Source organism: Cervus canadensis, chromosome 3 (genome assembly GCF_019320065.1).
Source record: "Cervus canadensis isolate Bull #8, Minnesota chromosome 3, ASM1932006v1, whole genome shotgun sequence".
Taxonomy (NCBI): Eukaryota; Metazoa; Chordata; class Mammalia; order Artiodactyla; family Cervidae; genus Cervus; species Cervus canadensis.
The window spans coordinates 89,145,045-89,164,590 of NC_057388.1; the positions used below are offsets into that span (position 1 = coordinate 89,145,045).

At 42.7% G+C, this 19,546-nt stretch overlaps 1 protein-coding gene across 3 annotated transcripts in view; it reads left to right on the forward strand.

Annotated features, from left to right (window-relative positions):
• Positions 1-19,546, forward strand: part of CPA5 (carboxypeptidase A5) — a 55,159-nt gene that overhangs the window by 19,046 nt on the left and 16,567 nt on the right. For 2 of the 3 annotated variants that reach the window (XM_043463717.1, XM_043463719.1), the window contains exons 2-4: positions 14,023-14,212; positions 15,340-15,421; positions 16,325-16,459. In XM_043463717.1, coding sequence (XP_043319652.1) covers positions 14,097-14,212; positions 15,340-15,421; positions 16,325-16,459 — 333 coding nt within the window. In that variant the 5' untranslated portion in view covers positions 14,023-14,096. Of the gene's footprint in view, positions 1-8,201; positions 8,312-14,022; positions 14,213-15,339; positions 15,422-16,324; positions 16,460-19,546 lie in introns of those variants that run through there. The other variant, XM_043463718.1, reaches the window with a different exon arrangement.

The following is a 19,546-nucleotide window of genomic DNA, read 5'->3' on the forward strand; positions in this document are numbered from 1 at the left end:
CGAGATAAGGAAACAACCTGTGTCCATTGATGGATGCGTGGATAAAGAAGATGTGTGTATACAAAATGGAATACACTCAGACATAAAAAAGAGAAATCTTGCCATTTGCAACAACGTAGACAGATCTTAAAGGTATTATGAAATAAGTGAACTAAGTCAGAGAAAGATAGATACCATATGATTTCACTCATATATTGTATCTGAAAAAATAAAACAAATGAACAAATAAAACAAAAATAAATTCATAGAAACAGAGATCAGATTAGGGGCTGCCAGAGGGGAAGGGAGTTGAGAGGTGGGTGAAATAGAGGGAATGGAGTCAACTGTATGGTGATGAATGGTAACTAGATTTGTGATACTTATTTTATGGTATATACAGATGTTGAATTATAATGCTGTACACCTGAAGCTTATATAATAATTAAATGGTTTAGTCACTAAGTCTTGTCCAACTCTTGCCTACCTGTGGACTGTAGCCTGCTAGGCTCCTTTCTCCATGGGATTCTCTAGGCAAGAATACTGGAGTGGGTTGCCATTTCGTTCTTCAGGATAATAATTAAATATCAACATTAAAAAAAAAAAGAATGAGGGGGTGGTAAGCAGAGAGGCAAAAAAAAAAAAGAGGAAGGGGACTTCCCTTTAGGTCCAGTGGTTAAGACTCTGGGCTCTCAGTGCAGGGGGCACTGGTTCAGTCCCTGGTTGGAGAACTAAGATCCCGCATGCCAAGCACAGCCTGGCCTAAGACATTACATAAATAAATAAAGATGAAAGTTTCTTTAAAAAAAAAAAAAGAGTGAAGAAGAAATACTTTTTCAAACAAACAAAATCTGAGGCAATTCATTGCAGCTTTAAAGTTTTTCAGGGAGTAGGAAAATGACATAGGGCAAAACTTAGTATCTATATAAAGAAAGTGGGAGGAATAAAAGAAGGTAAAATAAAACATTTTATTTTTCTTACTCTTAATTGATCTAAAAGATAACTTTAAAAGTAGTAACAATTAGATTACAGTTTATGGATATGGATATGTGAAACATACTCTATTTCAGCAATGTTATAAGGGGCAAGAGGAAGAAACTGAAAATGTTCTAAAGTACCCACACCACATGTGAAGTCATGTTGTTTGAAGGCAGACATAGAATAGTTAAAAGCATACATTGCAAATTCTAGGGCAATTACTAAAATAATTTTTAAAAGAAGTATTCTTGATACGCCAAGGAAGAGGATAAGATGGAATTCTTTGAAGAAAGAAAGTCACTCAGTTATGTTTGACTCTTTGTGACCCCATGGACTGTAGCTCACCTGGCTTCTCCGTCCATGGGATTTTCCAGGCGAGAATACTGGAGTGGGTTGCCATTTCCTTCTCCTGGAGATCTTCCCAAACTAGGGATTGAACCCAGGTGAGAGTTGGACTATAAAGAAAGCTGAGTGCAGAAGAATTGATGCTTTTGAACTGTGGTGTTGGAGAAGACTCTTGAGAGCCCCTTGGACTGCAAGGAGATCCAACCAGTCCATCCTAAAGGAGATCAGTCCTGGGTGTTCATTGGTAGGACTGATGTTGAAGCTGAAACTCCAATAGTTTGGCCACCTGATGAGAAGAGCTGACTCATTTGAAAAGACCCTGATGCTGGGAAAGATTGAGGGCAGGAGGAGAAGGGGACAACAGAGGATGAGATGGTTGGATGGCATCACTGACTCAATGGACATGGGTTTGGGTGGACTCCGGGAGTTGGTGATGGACAGGGAGGCCTGGTGTGCTGTGGTTCATGAGGTCGCAAAGAGTCAGACACGACTGAGCGACTGAACTGAACTGAACTCCTGCATTGTGGGCAGACACTTTACCGTCTGAGCCACCAGGGTAGTTCTTTGAAAGGCTCAATTAAAACAAGAGAAGGTGAGACTTCTCTGGTGGTCCAGTAGTGGGTGATCCCAATACAGGAGGTCCTGTATGATCCCTGGTCAGGGAGTTAGATCCCACGTGCCACAATGAAGAGTTTACATGCCACAACTAAAGATCTTGCAGGATGCAACTAAGACCCAGCACAGCCAAATAAATAAATAAATATATTTTTTAAAAAACAGAGAAGGCAGGTAAAGAGAGGAACAAAAGAAACAAAAACAAGTATAACAAATAGAAAACGGTTACAATTGTGGTAGATATCACTACAACTATGTTGTTGTTGTTCAATTGCTCAGTAGTGTCCTACTCTCTGTGACCCCATGGACTACAGCAAGCCAGGCTTCCTTGTCCTTCACTATCTCCCCGAGTTTGCTCAAACTCAGGTCCATTGAGTCAATGATGCTATCCAACCATCTCACTTAGCCTCTGTCACCCCTTTCTCTTCCTGCCCTCAATCTTTCCCAGCATCAGGGTCTTTTCCATTGAGTCAGCTCTTCCCATCAGGTGGCCAAAGTATTGGAGCTTCAGCTTCAGCATAAGTCCTTCCAAGGAATATTCAGGGTTGATTTCCTTTAGGATCGGATGGTTTGTTCTCCTTGCACTCCAAGGGACTCTCAAGAGCCTTCTCCAACATCACAGTTCCAAGCATCAATTCTTTGGCATTCAGCCTTCCTTATGGTCCAACTCTCACATCCATACGTGACTACAGGAAAAAATCATAGCTTTGACTATATGGACCTTTGTTGGCAAAGTGATGTGTCTGCTTTTTAATATGTTGTCTGGGTTTGTGATAGCTTTTCTTCCAGGGGATGAGCATCTTTTAATTTCAAGGCTGCAATGGCTGCAGTGATTTTGGAGCCCAAGAAGACAAAGTCTGTCACTGTTTCCATTGTTTCCCCATCTCTTTGCCATGAAGTGATGTGACTGGATGCCATAACCTTAGTTTTTTGAATGTTGAGTTTTAAGCCAGCTTTTTCACTCCCCTTTTTCTCCTTCATCAAGAGGCTCTTTAGTTCCTCTTCACTTTCTGCCATAAGGGTGGTTGTCATCTGCATATCTGAGGTTATTGATATTTATGCTGGCAATCTTGATTCCAGCTTGTGATTCATCCGGCTATATCAGTAATAGTTCACTCCAGTGAGTGTTCAAGTAATATTGACTCCCACTATAGCAATAGTAAATTTAAATGTGAATAGTCTAATACATCAATTGAAAGACCAAAATTGTCAACTGGATAAAGAAGATCCAACTTTTAAGTTACCTGCAAGAAACCCACTTTAAATATAAAGGTTCAGATATGTTAAAAGTGTAGTGATGGAGAAAGCTATTCCATGTTAACACTAGTTAAAAGAAAGTTGTAGTAGCTGTCTTAATTACAGACAAAGTGGACTTCAGAAAAAGGAAACTTATAAGGATTAAAGAGGGGCATTGTATAACAATAAATAATTTAACTTTCCAAGAATATATAATAGTTCTTAGCATGTTTGCACTTAACAGTGTTATAATTAATGAGACAAAAACTATAAAACTGCAAGGAGAAATAGACAAATCTGCTATCTGGTTGGGAATTTCAAAACTCTTCTTTCAGTAATTTTTAAGTTAACCAGGCAGAGAATCAAAAAGAATATGGTTGACCTAAACAGCACCATCAATTGACTTGATCTAATTGACATTTATGGAACACGTCATCCAACAACAATGGGATACACATTCTTCCCAAGCGCTCATGAACTTTCATGAAGATAAGCCACACTCTGGGTCATATACACACAAAAATCTCATGAATTAGCTGGTGGTCCTGTGGTTAGGACTGCATGTTCTCACTGCCAAGGACAGAGGTTCAATCCTGGATCAGGGAACTAAGATCCTGCAAACCATGGTATGACCAGAAAATTTTTAAAAAACTTAACAAATTAAAAAAACTAGAAATCAAAGAAGATTTCAGGTTCCCTACACTCAGGATTCCTCTCCTATAATTTGACATATTGCCTGGGCAGATGTCACTTGACTCTCTTTGTAGAAAACAGGGCTCAGAGAATTGGCGCTAGTGCTGGTATTACCCTGAGTAATAAAATCCTTTGTGACCTAGGGTTTTGTGTCTTTTGCTGGCATCCATGAAACAGTGGCAAGCCAACTTAATTTGAAGTTGGGGTAAAAATTTGACCTTTCAGTGCCCTTGAAAACATCTTTTATAGTTTTAATTTTTTCCTGTCCAAATCAATACCTAACTACCTGGTTTATGCAATGAGTGTCCAAGTGAGGCTATTTGTTTCCAAAATGTTTATTTCCATTCATGTTTATCTCAGTTGCATCAAGTTTATCTCCACTGTTTAATCATTGGCACTACAATGTGCAGTTTGTTATTTCCCATTTTTGCAAAATGTGGGCAAAATGTACAAATAAAGCCATTTGGATGAAATCAGGTAAGGTGAGGAGCTAAATTGCAGGCACCCCCCCCACCCCCAACAACTCCTTCCGTTGCGAAAGAGGCTGAATTCAGCACATACAGGAAGTGTTACTGTGCAATTGGTGTAAGTCAAGGAGAGCATGATCCTTGACCACAGTCCTTCAAGGTTCATGAAGTAAACATGGACCCAGAAGTAATCTTAAAAAGTCTTGATCCCAAGGCCTGCCATAGGGCAAGATGGTTCTAATGCTACACGACAAAAGGAGCAGTGAAGGTTCAATATCTTGACCACACATTGGACTCCAAAGGCAGAACCTTGTTGATGTATGCTGTGCTATGCGAAGTCACTTCAGTCATGTCTGACTCTTTGTGACCCCGTGGACTGTAGTCTGCCACGTTCCTCTGTCCATGGAGTTTTCCAGGCAAGAATATTGGAGTGGGTTGCCATGCCCTTCTCCAAGGAATCTTCCCAACTCAGGGCTTAAACTCGTGTCTCTTACGTCCAGCTTTGGCAGGCAAGTTCTTTACCACTAGTGCCACCTGGGAATCCCGAACCTTGCTCATAGCAGTGCTCAAATAGCTTTCCCCCCCTCATAATACGTTGATTTCAAAATCAGGAAAATAGTATTTGTCAACATTGATTTAAATAAAAATTTTAATTTAAAAAAAACTCAACAGTATGTTAGAAAAGAGGTACTCATAAAATAAAGGCATGACGGTGTGAGATTTTTCAAAATCAATTAGTGCCAGATCATTAGGCCAGCATTCTTCAGATTTTTTTTACCCTGCACTCCTACAATTAAAAAGTTTTTAGTACATCACACCCAATATATGTAATTGTATATCTATAAATTCTGTATACATGCCATTGTATTATCATGTATTTTATAAAACACAAAAATTGAAATAAAAAGTTTGAGATAAAAATATACACTAGAAGTCATTAATTTCTTCCTTTCTCCCCAGTAGGAGTTGAATGCCTAGCTTTGGAAATCATTGGCTTTGATTGAAGAAGGCTTCTATAGCTTTGGAAATCATTGGCTTTGATTGAAGAAGGCTTCTATAGCTTTGGAAATCATTGGCTTTGATTGAAGAAGTGTTCTAACGCACATCTCTGATTTCCCTTGAGCTTTCTAATAGCTTCTAATAGTCTTGTAAATGAATTCTTGCCTCTTCAACCACACCAGGGGGTGGGCAGACTACAGCCTGCAGGCCAAATCTAGTTCCACTTAGTTTTGTACAAAAACTTTTGTATAAAACTTTTTCATAGTTTTAAATATAAGAAAGACTATTCAGTGAGAATACTTACTCTGTCTTCCTTCATGCCCTCCCCCACCCCTCCCCACCCTGCCAAAGACTAAAGTGTTTACTACTTGGTCCTGCTGGCTCACAGATAGGGAAGGTGTCTGGTCACCTTTGCCTTTCTTCCACACAGTAGGGTCTTCACCCGCTCCTCCCAGGGCTGTGTAGGGGACTCCCCAGCTGTAGGGGTGGTCCCTAGCTGCAGCTACATTCCTGGCTGCAGATACCTTTCCTCCAAAGAGTAGGAAGTGGGTTCTTGGGTGGTGGCTGCCAACCCCCTGCCTCACTGGGGAGCAAGTTCTTGTCCTGTCATCTGGGACATCTCATCATCATTTGCTGGGTGGTCCTGGTGTGGCCAGACCCTCAGCCACAGTGTGGTGAGATCTGTGGACTGAGGGCCGGGGAATGTCACTGGGCAAACCCTCTCCCCTTCAGGGACTGAGTGGAGATGGAATAGAGCTGGGGTCTCCCCATTAGGTGGCTGAACTGGTAAGGCAGAGGGAGGGTGTACTGCAATAGAGAGGAGACCAGCTGGGTGCCTAAGTGGAGGCAGCCATGTGGCAGAGGATGACCCAAGAGCCTGTCATCAACTTCTGGACGTAGGTTTGGGGATGGACACCAGTTCTGGGGGAGGGGAAGGCAAGACTCTGATATCCAAGGATTATACTCAAGTATGGTACCATGTGAAGTCTCTGACTGTGTGTGATAAGAAAGGAGTCCAGTAACTAAAAGTGGGGAGCAGAACAGAGCAAAGATTTAGGTTCTGAGCTTGTGGTTGCAGAGCTGGTAGACGCAGGCAAGGACAAAGGCCAAGAAAGAAGGGTTTGTTTTCCTAGGCTTTGGGCAGTTGGTAGAATGAGTGGATCAACATAATCAATCAATAAGTAGGTCCTGGGCAGTGCCTGGGCTGTATGCAGATGTCCTGGGGTCATACAGATGGATGACACAGCCCCAGCCCACAATGAGCTTGTTTCGTGTTAGACGAATTCTTGTGAAGAATTAAAATTTATATGGTGTGTAATGATAGAGGGAGGCATGAGGTGTGATTGAAGATATGGTTGGTCAGCTACAGCTTCCCTTGCGGGGATGATCCCAGTGTGGGATTTTTCAATAATAAAGTTGATTTAGAAACTAGGCTAGAGCAGCCTTAACCCACTGTATGGTGGGTCATTGTTTTCTTGGATTTTCAGTTCTCAATTTCCTTTGAAAGCACCTGTTTGGCATATTTCTGAAAGGTGGGATAAGCCTGTTTTGTGTTAATTAAATCACATTTTGAGTGTCCTGGGGGAGCTATGTTAAGCGACTGTAGTAAATCCTCTTGTTAGTCAAAGAATCCTTTTGTACTGTGAATAATGATACTTGAGTTTTTCTGTTTTTTAAGATTACATTTGATGTATTTATTTCCATTAAGCACCCAGGGAGGAATTTTGGAAATTAAACATAATTTAGTTTGTAAATTTTATTTGGAAATGTTGGAGCACCTCATGTGATCTCTGGAGATCCTTAGGGAGGTCTCTAACCAGAAGTGGGAATTAATACTTTTAATGAAGAAAAGATCCGGGGCAAGAATCAGATTTCCTACAACCTCTTCACCCTGCCTTGGATAATTAACTCCTTCATACTCTGCCTAACTTAGCTCAAATTCCAGTCTCTCTTTTTTGTTTTGAGCTTAAGTGTTTTTGTGTGTGGTAAAATATACATAACACAAAATTTACCACTTTAATCATTTTTAAGTTTATGGTTTAGTTGCATTTAGAACATTCACATGTTTACAACCATCGGCACCATCCATTTCCAGAACTTGTCATCTTCTCCAGCCGAAACTCTGAACCTGTTAGCCACTAACCCCTATGACCCTTTACCCCACTGGCCCTCAGTAACCACCATTCTACTGTCTCTATGCATTTGACTATTCTAGGTATCAAATGCCACTTCTAAAACTTCATTTTTACTTAAATCAATTTTACAGCACATGGTTTAAAGAGTCAAGTAGTTCTACAAGACTTGTAAAAAGCAGCTGAGTCCTGCTCCCCATTCCTTCTTCCCATGTCTTGCTCTCCAGCAAAACCAAATTGAATTCTTTTAGCCTTGACATTCACATCCATAAACCTCGATGTGGTGTTTATATTGCTACTTCTTGCTTTTTTAAGTTTTAGGCATTTTCTATTGATTTCTCACTATGAAAAATAAGAATTTAGCTTTCCCATATCATAGTAAAAATGAAGTATATGTACAAGAGCCTGTGTAAAACTTTCATTGCCTGTTAAAATTAACTCTTTTACCCACCACTGAGCATTAACAAGAACAAACACAACTTAGAAGCCTCTTTGCACTCCCTTCCCTTCCCCCAGATGAAACCACAAATCCATGATGATAATTTCCTTCCTTTTGCTTGTAATATCAGCTGTGCACTTATTCCTGGACAATATATTGTTCTGTCTTACCTGTCTGAACATACACAATGGAAACATACAGTGCATGTTCCAATTTGGCGTCTTTCACTCAACATCGCTGTTTTGAGGTTTGTCTGCTGGATGCATGTAGCTGTAATTGGTTCATTTTCTCTCCTCTGTTGTATTACAGCTACGTCTCCATTTTAGAAATACAGTCTTGGATATAAATCTTGCTGCACAGGCACAAGAGTTTCTTCGGGGCGTATAGCTGGGTGTGAAATTGTTCGGGTGTAGGATATGCGGCTTTACTAGGTAACAACTCTGTTCTGAAGTGATTTCAGCACTTTAAAGCTGTACCAGGAGTGATGAGAGGTGCTCTTGCCCTCAACTCTTGGTATTGACTGACGTTTAACTCTTGACAATTTGGCTTGTATGATATGATAATTTCATTGTGGTTTTAATTTTCTTTTCCCTGATTACTAAGTATAATTTTCATATGTTTATAGATCATTTGTGAGTCTTCTTTTGAGAAATCGATTTTTGTGTTCTTTGCCCATTAAAAAATGATTCACAGATGTTCTTTTTATATCATGGATATTGTTTTCCAGTTTTGTGTATTACCAAAAAATCCTCTCAGGTTGAGGCTTATTTTCTATTCTCTGTTGCAAAGTTCTTAAATATAATGTAGTTGATTTTACTCATTTTTTCCCTTTATGGGAAACTTTATAGTTTTGTTTTATATTTTTTTCCTTTCACTTCTTATTTAGAAAAATTATTACCTATTCCAATGTCATAAAATATTGTTTATGTTGTCTTATGAGAGTGTTATAGTTTGTCTTTTACATTTAAGTATTTTAATCTACCTGGAACTGATTTTTGTATGTGGTAGGATTGAGATTTAATGCCATTTTCCTCATATAGATCTATGGTTGTCTCAGCAACATTTACTGAGTAGTCTTTCTGTTCCACAATGACGTGCAGTGCCAAGTCTGCAGAAAAACAAAAGTTTCCAAATATGCTTGAGTTTGTTTCTGTTATGTTCTGTTTATCTGTGCCAATACTATGCCATCTCAATTACTATAGTTTGGTTTTATTTTTAAATTTGTACTTACTTATTTATTTTTGGCTGCGCTGGGGCTCCAGTGCTGTGTGGGCCTTTTTCTAGTTGTGGCGAGCGGGGGCCACTCTCTAGTTGCGATGCTGTGGCTTCTCATTGCAGTGGCTTCTCGTTGCAGAGCACAGGCTCTTGGACACATGGGCTTCAGTAGTTGCAGTTCTCAGGCTCTAGAGCACAGGCTCATATAGTTTTATAATATGTACTAGTGTCTGATATAGAAAGTTCTCCTAATTAGTTCTCCAGGATTGGCCTGACTCTTCTTACGGCCTTTATTTTTTCATATACATTTACATCAGCTTTTGAAGTTGTGTGGGCTGTTGGGTTTTTGATTGGAATTATATTGAATCTCTAAATCTATTTGGGAAGAATGTAATTTTATGACATTGAATTTTCTTATCCTACGATAAAGTATATCTTCAGATTTATTTCAAATTTTAGCATTTTTCAGTAAAGCTTTATAATTATCTTCAGGAAGGATTGCACATTATTTGTTAGAATAATTCCTAAATATTTTTATATGTTAAAATTCTTGGGAAATTGAAAGTAGTAGTGACCCTCTTGTTTCTGATAGTGCCTTTTGCCTTGATGTTTATCTTATATTAATAAAGCTACAGATATTTTCTTTTAGTTAACATTTACCTGACATATCTTTCCCCCCCCCACTTTTGACTTTTAGTTTCTTTAGTTCTTATGCTTTTAGCATAGCTCGTGTGAACATATATAGCTAGGTTAAAAAAATCTATTCTGATAATTTTTGTCTTGTACTAGAGAGTTAAAATCATTTACATTTAAACTGAAATATATATTTAGGTAAGTTTCTTCTTTTTATGCTCTCTTTGTCCTACTTTTACCCCCTGCCTTCTTAACCTTCCTTTCTCATCTTTTGATTTATTTTTCCCCCTGTATTTTATTTCATCTTTACCCTTTCTACCTGTTTGGAAGTTACTGCTTTAGCAAATTGAACATACATACTTAATTGACGTCTAGAAAATTATCACTATCTACCCTTTCTTCCAACAGTTCTAGGTTAAAACACTTAAACACTAATTCTGATTATCCACTTGGAAGTAACTTGCTTTATTGTGTAGGATTTAAAGTATTGATGTTAAGCAATCCAGAGAAAAGTATTTTCCTAGAATTCATAACAATAAGTAAGCCTCTGCATGAGTCTGTGGTCTACATTTATGCTAACTATGCTGTCCAAAGTAACTCAAGCAAATAATTTAGAGTGATCTCACGTTGGTAGTGCCCCCCCACCCCCGCCCGCCCCGGCAACTCATAAAAGTAAACACAAATCCTCTCTGGAGGAGATCAACTTCAATCTAGGCCTCAAAGGAATTCCACAGATAAAGGTCCAAAGAAAATGATTGACTCACAGATAGATGGCACAAGAAAACAATGCACTTTGAATAAGAACCAGCAGAAATAATACGCAGTAGACATAGACCGGCAATCTTCAGATACTGCAGTTATCTGACACAGATTCTAAAATTACTAAGTCTTATAAGTTTAAAAAAACAAACAAGAGGTTCTAAAGTAGATAAGAATTTCAAGTCTTTTGGGCTCAAAAAGAATCAAATAGAACTTCCAAAAAATGAAAAAGGAATACCATATTGTGCTGACTATAAAATAAGATTGTAAGATGCAGCATAATTTTATGGGCCATCAAAAACACTGCCAATTATCATTCAAGATGCCACTGATTATAAGATGCTCCTGGATTGCAGGGGTGTTTAAATCTGAGAGAAAAGTTGTTTCAGAATTGATGAACTATATAAATTGAAAGTTAAAAATCTAGCAGATTGATTAAATTACAGATTAAGCTCAGCTGATGAGAGAATCAGTTAACTGGACTAAAGAAACAGTATTAAATATAAGTAAATTATCCAGATTGTAGCCCAGAGAGACAATGAAATAGGAATATGATAGAAAGACTACATCTTAGAGGATAGAATGAGAGCACAAAACATATGCCTAATAAAATTCCAGAAGGTAATAAAGAGATTGGGTAAAAGCCAATGTTAAAAAGTATAATGACTGAAAAATTTATGAGAATAGTGGAAAGATAGCTATCCCCAGGTATAGGAATCCAATCTCAAGCAGGATAAACCAAAAGAAATTTGTACCTAGACACATTATTGTGTATCTAAAGAATACATGAAGATAAAACTACAGAACATCAAAGACAAAGAGGTCTTGAAAGCAACCAAAGGTAAGATCATATACTAAAGAATAGTAAATAGACTAATTGATTACCTTTTAACTGCAAAAGTGGAAGTTAGAAGACTGTGGGATAATGTTTTCAGTGTGTTGCGAGAAAAACAATAATCAACCTAGAATTTATTCAAGAATTAAAGCAAAGAATTTTCAAACAAATAAAAAGAGAGCTTTTTTTTTTCCACTAAAGGAAACATTCAAATATCAAGTGGGAGGAAAATGACCCTAGATACAAGGAATATTCTTCTAAGGAGGAAGATCAAGAACTCTTTAGAGTTGAAAGATCTCTACTCTTCATGGGAAAAGTTTGCTTACCTTTCATGGGTCTTGCTTTTACATCTTTTGGCATTCTTATTTTCATGCCAACCCAGTGAGGCATTAAGAAAAGTTGTATTAAAAATATTTTATCTAGCATTTTACTTATTTCATTTGGGTAGGGTTGGTCAGGTATATGGCAGGAGGTAAAAGTCCTTCTAACAACTTCTTTAGAGTAACTCTCCCTGCATCTTCAGTCTATATGGAATCTATGCTACCTGTCCTTCTGGCACATTGTACCTTCCCCTTGTAACACATACATCAGCTATATTTTCACATTTATTTGTACGCTGTTCAATTGTCTACTTACCCCAATAGAAACCTAAGGGCCAGATCTGTATCACTCTATTTTATTTCCACACCTTAGCAAGTGCTTGGCCCATAGTAGGTATTCAGTAAGCATCTATTGAGTAAATAGTGTCTACTTAATTAGACATTGTCTAATGTCTAATTAATGTCTACACATAAAAATTAATTAATGAGTAATTAATTTTGAGTGAGAAGCCAGTGTTAGGTATTAAACACAGCTGTGTGTGTCTGCTTCAGATCCAGCCATGGAGGCAGTACTTAGGGCTGGTGAATTCCCACAGAACTGTGCTGTCTTATAATATGGCACTCATTAGCCACATGTGGCCATTTAAATTATTTAAATCAACTAAAGCTAATTAAAAATTGGAATTCCTCAGTCATGCTAGCCACTGGTGGTTATCCTATTGGATACTGCAGACGTAGAACATTTCCATTATCACAGAAAGTTCTATTGCATGTGCTGCCGTAGAATTCTCAAGAATTCTTAACTGTGCCTCTGTCTCTCTTTTGCTCTTGCTCTCGATCTCTCTCTGTCTCTTTCCCCACCCCTAAAGCAAGTGCAGGGGTTGTCTTATTATTAGTGACTTATAATGATGCTTTTGAACAAGAAGATGCTGGGTACTTTGGGTGACTAGTACCATCCCACTGTTTTTCTTTTAAATTCCTGAGCTATTGTTTACTAGTATATTCTTTTATTCCAAATTTCTACTGACGCTGAATGTTACTTGAGTAGAAAGTCTAATTGCTTTCTTTTCTAGGTCCTTAAACTCTTTGCTAATGTTTCAGTCCGAGAGTTCTCAAAGCCAGGGTTCTAGGAGAGTTTGGCATGTCTGAACAGCTGAACTGCGAGATAATGGAGTAGGTCCGGCGGGGTGTGGGAGCAGGGCATTCTCTCAATAAAAGAGCTCTCCTCTCTGCACACATGGCCGGTTAATTGGCCATTCTGGGAAAGCATGGATGGGGAGGGGGGCTTCTGAGAATCGCCGGTGACAGTTAAGTGGCCTTTTGTTGACGTCCTCTGCTGAACAACTTTGTTGGATTTAGTCTCTGCCTTTCCTCCACCTCCTGCGGATTTTCTGTTAGATTCATCATTTACCATTCAGGCATCATCTTTCACTTTCTCCTTCTAATATGATTGCTTTGTATGCTGGACTCTGCTTTATTCATACTGTTCCCAGACCATAAAGGGGGCTGTGTGGGGCTTTAGCAGACTGAGAAATTGACTCTGCTCTCTGTTGAGAACTATAATAATGACTGCAGTGACCTTCATGTCTAGCAGAAAATGCACTACCTATCCTGGCATAATGGTGACCACCTGAAGACAGCGAAAAGGGACCCTTCACTGAATTCCTTCTCATAGAATAGATATTTCCTTTGTTCCTCACTCCATTCTCTTCTCTCCCCTTCTCTCCACTGCAGCTAGAGTCCTGACCTAAGATGCAGCTGTGACTAAGAGCTAATGCTTTGAGATAATAAGACCTTCTATTTTGCAGGCTTTGCCAAGCCAGTTCCCCCAAGTTGTCTCATCTAATACCCCCCAGAAAACCCTGTGAGGTAGGGAGGGGAGATATTATTAACCCTATTTGACTGATGAGTAAATTGAGACTTAGAGAGACTAGGTCAGTTGCCCCAGATCTTTTAGACAGGAAGTGAGTGCCCAGCTCTGTCTAAAGCCGGTGTTGTTTCCATGGCATCCACACCTTTATGTTCAAGGATCATATGTGTGAGTGGATGGGGAGGGAGAAGGAGCACAAAGAAGAGATTAGCAGGAGACTGGAAAGGAGCGATTTCCTTGGGCCTATGACTTCTCTCAGTCTTTCTCTGGAGATGGAGGATTCGATATTCATGAGAGGCTGGCCCAGTAAACCTCTGGGAAGGAAAACAGCTAAAGGCCTTGACTTCCTCTTTCCCTACCCCTGCCCCCCCGCACCTTCCCAGGAGAGGACTCGCCTAGAAGTGGGGAGGGACGCCCCACCTCTGGAAGGCCTGACATGTGGGAGTCCCATGCAGGGTCTCCCCAGAGAGAGCCTAACGCATGTTCTCTGCTGGGCCTGCCGGCTTTTAGGTGCTCTGCTGTCCTGAGGCCTGGCCATGCCTGTGTGCAAGGAGAACCCCTGAAGTTCGCCTGGAGGAAGAAGCATGCAGAGTTCCCCTGGAGGAGGCGTGGTTCCCAGGTTGTCCCCTGTGGGCAGGCAGACACTCCTGGCCTGCAGCTTTATCCTTGCAGCAGCTTTGGGCCAGATGAATTTCACAGGGTGAGTGGCTGCTCCTTAGTGGGAGAGAGGATTGGCGGGAGCCAGGTGACTTGGTGGCCCAGCAGGACCTGATCAGGGCAGAGGGATTCAGGATTTCATTTCCCATCCTGAACCCACTTCTTACTCCTTCCCCTCCCAATTTCATGTGTGAGGGCAGGATGTGCAGCTGTCTTATTATTCCTCCCCAAATCTAGAGTTCTTAGTCTGGATGAATCCCAAGAATCCAAGAATCCCCTGAAACCATGTGTAAAATTTTGTGTGTATCTACTTTTCTCCAGTGTTCATAACTTTCCTCTGATTCTTTAAGAAGTCATAACCCCCCAAAGACTATATGTTCCTAGTGTGTGGGTGTGGTATTGTCCTCCTTTGAGTAAAATTAAGTGTGAATATTACATATCAGGCCCTCTACAGACATGATTTATCAGCCTTCCAAAGGTCCTGCAAAGTGAGCACTCCATAGTATTTCCATAGTGAAGAAGAGGAGATGCAAGCTTGGGGGGGGGGGGAGTGGTTCATCATCCAGGGTATCAGAGCCGGTCAGGGAGGGAGCCATGGCCATCGCCGGCTCAGACCCCAGAAGTCACACTGCAGGCTGCACAGTTACCCTGGCTCCCACCCCCTCCAGGGGGATGGGAAGGGGCTCAGCTTCCACCTGTGAGGTAGGGTGAGATTCATGTCTTCCATGTCCTCCAGCTCTTGGGAGAAGGCAGGGGGGCACAAGGTTGGGGCAGACATGGCCTGGACCCTTGTACAAAGAGTACATGGGGCCGCCATCGGTACCTCAGCTCCCTTTATCTATTCTTTTCTCTCCTTCATTCCTTTTTTTTCTTCCTCCCTTCTCTACCACCACATTCCTTATCCATCCTGTTTCCCCTGTCTTGGCATTGGGTTCATCAGCAGCACTGACAGGCTTTATTGAGTCCCCAGGTGGCCTATCTTTGGATCTGGAGAGACCCCGTGGCCTCAGACTTTGGAGCTTCCCAGAGCTACAGGTCCTTCTGCTCAGGGGTCCTCTCACCTTCCAGCTCTCCTGCCAGGTTCTCTTTTCCACTCTGCATCCTCCAGGCAGCACAGCCTTTCAGGAACCCCTCTGAGAAGCTCCCTCAGTCCCCTCTGTGTCTTTCCAGTGACCAGGTTCTTCGAATCCTGGCTAAAAATGAGAAGCAGCTTTCACTTCTCAGGGATCTGGAGGGCCTGAAGCCACAGAAGGTGAGGAATCCGCGGGTCTTGGGGCCAAGTCCTCTTCTCCCTCACAGCGGCCTGTACCCTCGGTTCCCTGTCCCATTCCCTCCACCCCAAACCTGGCCCTCTGGGTGTGCCTGCCGGAGATGACAGCGCTGGGGGAGAATCAAGTGTGGCTCCTCTTCAGGAGAGGCTGGGAACACTGGCCCAGAATGTGGGACAGCCCTGCTTGGCTTTCCCCTCTGCCCTGTAAGGGAGGGCTGCTCTGAAAACGGCTGGAAGGTCCTAAAGCCACACGAGAGGTGCATGAGTCTCTGGGTGGGATAACATGCCGCACGCACGGGACACATCTGCTTCCCGCCTGAAATGGCTTAGCTTGGCAAACCTGTTTTATCTGGGCTCGTCCCTCAGCCTGAGCCCTGGTTTCTGAGAATGTGTGTCCTCCGCAAGTATTCCACTAGGCAAGACGTTTTCTTCAATACATAAGGGTTTGGCCTGAGGGCTGTTGAAACAACCAGATATTTCTGGATGTGCCCCAAAGCCCACCATCTTATTTGTGTGAGTGCCCCTATCAACCAGGACTCAGCACACTTCACAATAATTCTCTCCCTTTTACAAACTGCAAATCGGACAGCACGGGGCTCCAGGTCGGGCCTCTCCCACCCCTTTAGAGCTCGGGGGCAGTGATGTCTCCCTCTTCTCCCCAGTGTTCTTGACCATGTGAATGTCCCAGATGATAAGCCATCTTACCTTTGGAAGGAAACTCCATGACCTGGGGGTTTTGTTTGTCTCTGTCTTTCTGCTCTGCCTTAGGGGTTTCATTTTGGAACCAGGGCCCTTTCAACCATGTAAGAGAAGATTATCGGTTCTCTGGGTCCCTGCAGGATGTGTGATACACGTGCCTATTGTTTTTTCTCCTTTGTGACCAAGGTGGACTTCTGGCGTGGCCCAGCCAGGCCCAGCCTCCCTGTGGACATGAGGGTTCCCTTCTCTGAATTGAAAGACGTCAAAGCTTACCTGGAGTCTCACGGCCTTGCTTACAACATCATGATAAAGGACATCCAGGTGAGGTCCTGCCCCAACACTGAGGCTGAGGGACTCACGTTCACCTCCCTTGCAGGTTTGGGCCCAACCTGGAGAAAAAACACCCAAGGCTAAAATGGATGTTTTCTTTCTGGAGTTCCATCTGCATTTTTGTGAACCTTCCAGGAAAGGAATGAAACCTCACACTAGTCAAAGAAAATTTAAATCTAAAAAAGATCTTTCTAAAAAATTTAAATGTAAGAAAAATCTAAGAAAGAGTTCATAATTCACAGTGTGGTAATGTCAGGGTAGCTTGTGGAGCCCTCTTCAACGAAAAAAAAATTTTTTTTAAACTTTATACAGTTTTAAAGGTTGCTTTCCACTTATAGTAACTACAAAACTTATTGGCTGTATGCCTTGTACACCACGTCGCAGGGCCTATCTTACACTCGCACTCACACTGCTCCTCACTCCTCTGCCTCTGTCTTGTTCCCTTGCAGTCCACTAGCTAACCGCCAGTTTGTTCTCTAGATCTGTGAATCTGCTTCTCCTTTGTTATATTCACTAGTTTGTTGTGTTTTTAAGAGTTCTCTTATGGAGGCATGGCAAAGGAGAAGACAGGGAGAAGAGAGGCAGGAGGGAGCCGCTCAGGTCTCTCCTAGGCGCTGAGGGCGGGGAGGGCTCTTCTGGACGGCTCCCTCTGCTTTTCTGACTGCGCCTTCCTGTCCTGGTGTGTCTCACCCATTCGATAGCAGGGAATTCCTTCACTCCAGAGAAGCAGGAAGAGCTGAGCCAAGACGCTCCTGTGAACCCTGCTGTGGTTCCCTTCCTGCCACCTCCAACGCCGGCTCTCAGTACCGGGCGTCTCTCCCGGGCAGGACTCTCCCAGAAGAACAGTTCTGGGAGAAAGTGACTACAGACCTGCCCTTGGTGAGGGTGAAGGGAGACTTCATTCCAGGCACCCCATTCTCTCCCCACCCTCACTCGTTGCTGTGTCTTAACGGCATCTTTTCTGAACATCATGAAATTCTGTTTTAATTGATCTGTCTTCCAGAATACCTGCAAGGAGCCTCTTTCCTAAAATGATTCTTGTGGGGCATCACTGGATTGGACCTCTCTGGCTGCACCCCTCTGCAGATGCTGTTGCGAACCTGCAGATTTGTATGCACACAGGTTCCTGCCCAGCCATGTTGTGCTGCCGCCAGTCTCCTCTACGGGCTCTGAGTGTGGGAACACACAGTCCCCGGAGTGCACACACTCACCGCCTGCCAGGGGATAAACGCATTAGGTGCATTCCTTTTCATGCAAGCACAGGGGTGGGGCACTCTGGTCCATTCAAAGACCTTTCCTCCTCCTCAGGCACATCTGTTTCCTGCTCAACATATGGGAGTAGGCTCTTTGCCCAATTAAATCCCTGACAAACATAAATGGGGAAACTCCCGTAGACAAGAGAGGCTACCACATCAAAAAATTCAGTGCTCAATTCTTATTTTCCGCCCGTGCCTGCATTTCAAAGTTTGCATTTCCCTGCGTCTGCCCTGCCCTGGAGACTCTGCATTATTTGGCAAACAGATATGAAAAGGTCTCTAAAATTTTTCTGTTGATTTTTGTGTATCAGGAGTGGTCCCAGAGGCACCTGGGAGTCTCCCTGCATCACTGGCTCCTCCGGGGCTGTCCTCTCCTGTCACCCCCAGTCTTGGATTCCCTTTAAGGACAGGGAAAGAGGAGCTTTTCACTGCCTCTTGGTAGAATGCCCTGGACTCTGGGTGCTAACCCAGTCAGGCAGGATTTTCACCAGCAACTTGCTCTGTCTGCAATGCATCAAGTACTGATTGTGGTACTTGAGATCACATTTTGGCTTCCAGGAAGCTGGGGCTGGGGGGAGGCTGCTGTTTTGAGTTGATTTATGGTGATGATGGGGGAAGGTGTCCATGAGGAGGGAAACTCAGAGGCATTAACAGGAGGGAAGGGCTTTGCACCACTCAGTTTGCTGGCCTCCAGTCTCATGGTTTAGTTATTGACGCACAGGCCCGATTGCTTTCTGTCTTCTGGATCTTCTCACCCCAGTGTTTGGCATAGTGTCTCCTGCACGGGACCCTCAGCAACTGTGTGCTGAACGAATTGCTCTATTGGCAGGTTCAGGAAAAACGTTCCCAGAGAGACCTGATTAATACATTGGTCTTTGTCTCAAGAGTCCCCTCCCCAAACCCCTCAAGGTATAGAATCATTTGCCTTATCTATCTTTATACTCCAGCATCTACCATAGGGCCTGCCATTTAGGTAGGACTTAGAAAATGGCTTCCCTGGTAGCTCAGCTGAAAAGAATCCGCCTGCAATGCAGGAGACCCCGGTTCGATTCCTGGGTCGGGAAGATCCCTTGGAGAAGGGATAGGCTACCCACTCCAGTATTCTTGGGCTTCCCAGGTGGCTCAGACAGTAAAGAATCCACCTGCAATGCGGCAGACCTGGGTTCCATCCCTGGGTTGGGAAGATCCCCTGGAGGAGTGCATGATAACCCACTCCAGTATTCTTGCCTGGAGAATCCCATAGATAGAGGAGCCTGGTGGGCTACAGTCCATGGGGTTGCAAAGAGTCAGACATGACTGAGTGACCAAGCACAGCACAGCGCTAGTAAATGTTACTTCACTTAATGGTTGTGAGAAGGAAAGGAAAGAGGGTATGTTTGCTGGTTAGTACCAGGCTGAGAGAAAGTGTGAAAAACCTTGATCCCAGCTTTCACCTTGGCCGGAGATGCTGGAGATTTTTGAGGAAGGGAAGTGCCCCCTACTCCCTCCTGTCTTGTGATCAGAAAGCTGCTTGAGATAGACTAGGTGGACTCATTCATTCCACCCACAGATACAGAGATGCCAACTGTGTGCTGGGTATTAAGCAAGGTACTGGAAAAACAAAGATAAAGAAATCCAGTCCCTGTATCCAGGGGAGCTGGAGTGCTGTGGGGGTGGGGAAGCGGAGGGGAGTAAATCAGTGATTACAATGGAGTGGATGATGCGCTGATGGAGTGGAGCAGGTTGCTATGGGAGCGAGTACAAGAGGCACTGCATGGTCGCTCTGAGGCTCTGAGAAGGCGGCAATTACGGTGTGGCTGAAGAGCAGGAGAAGGGAGGGCCG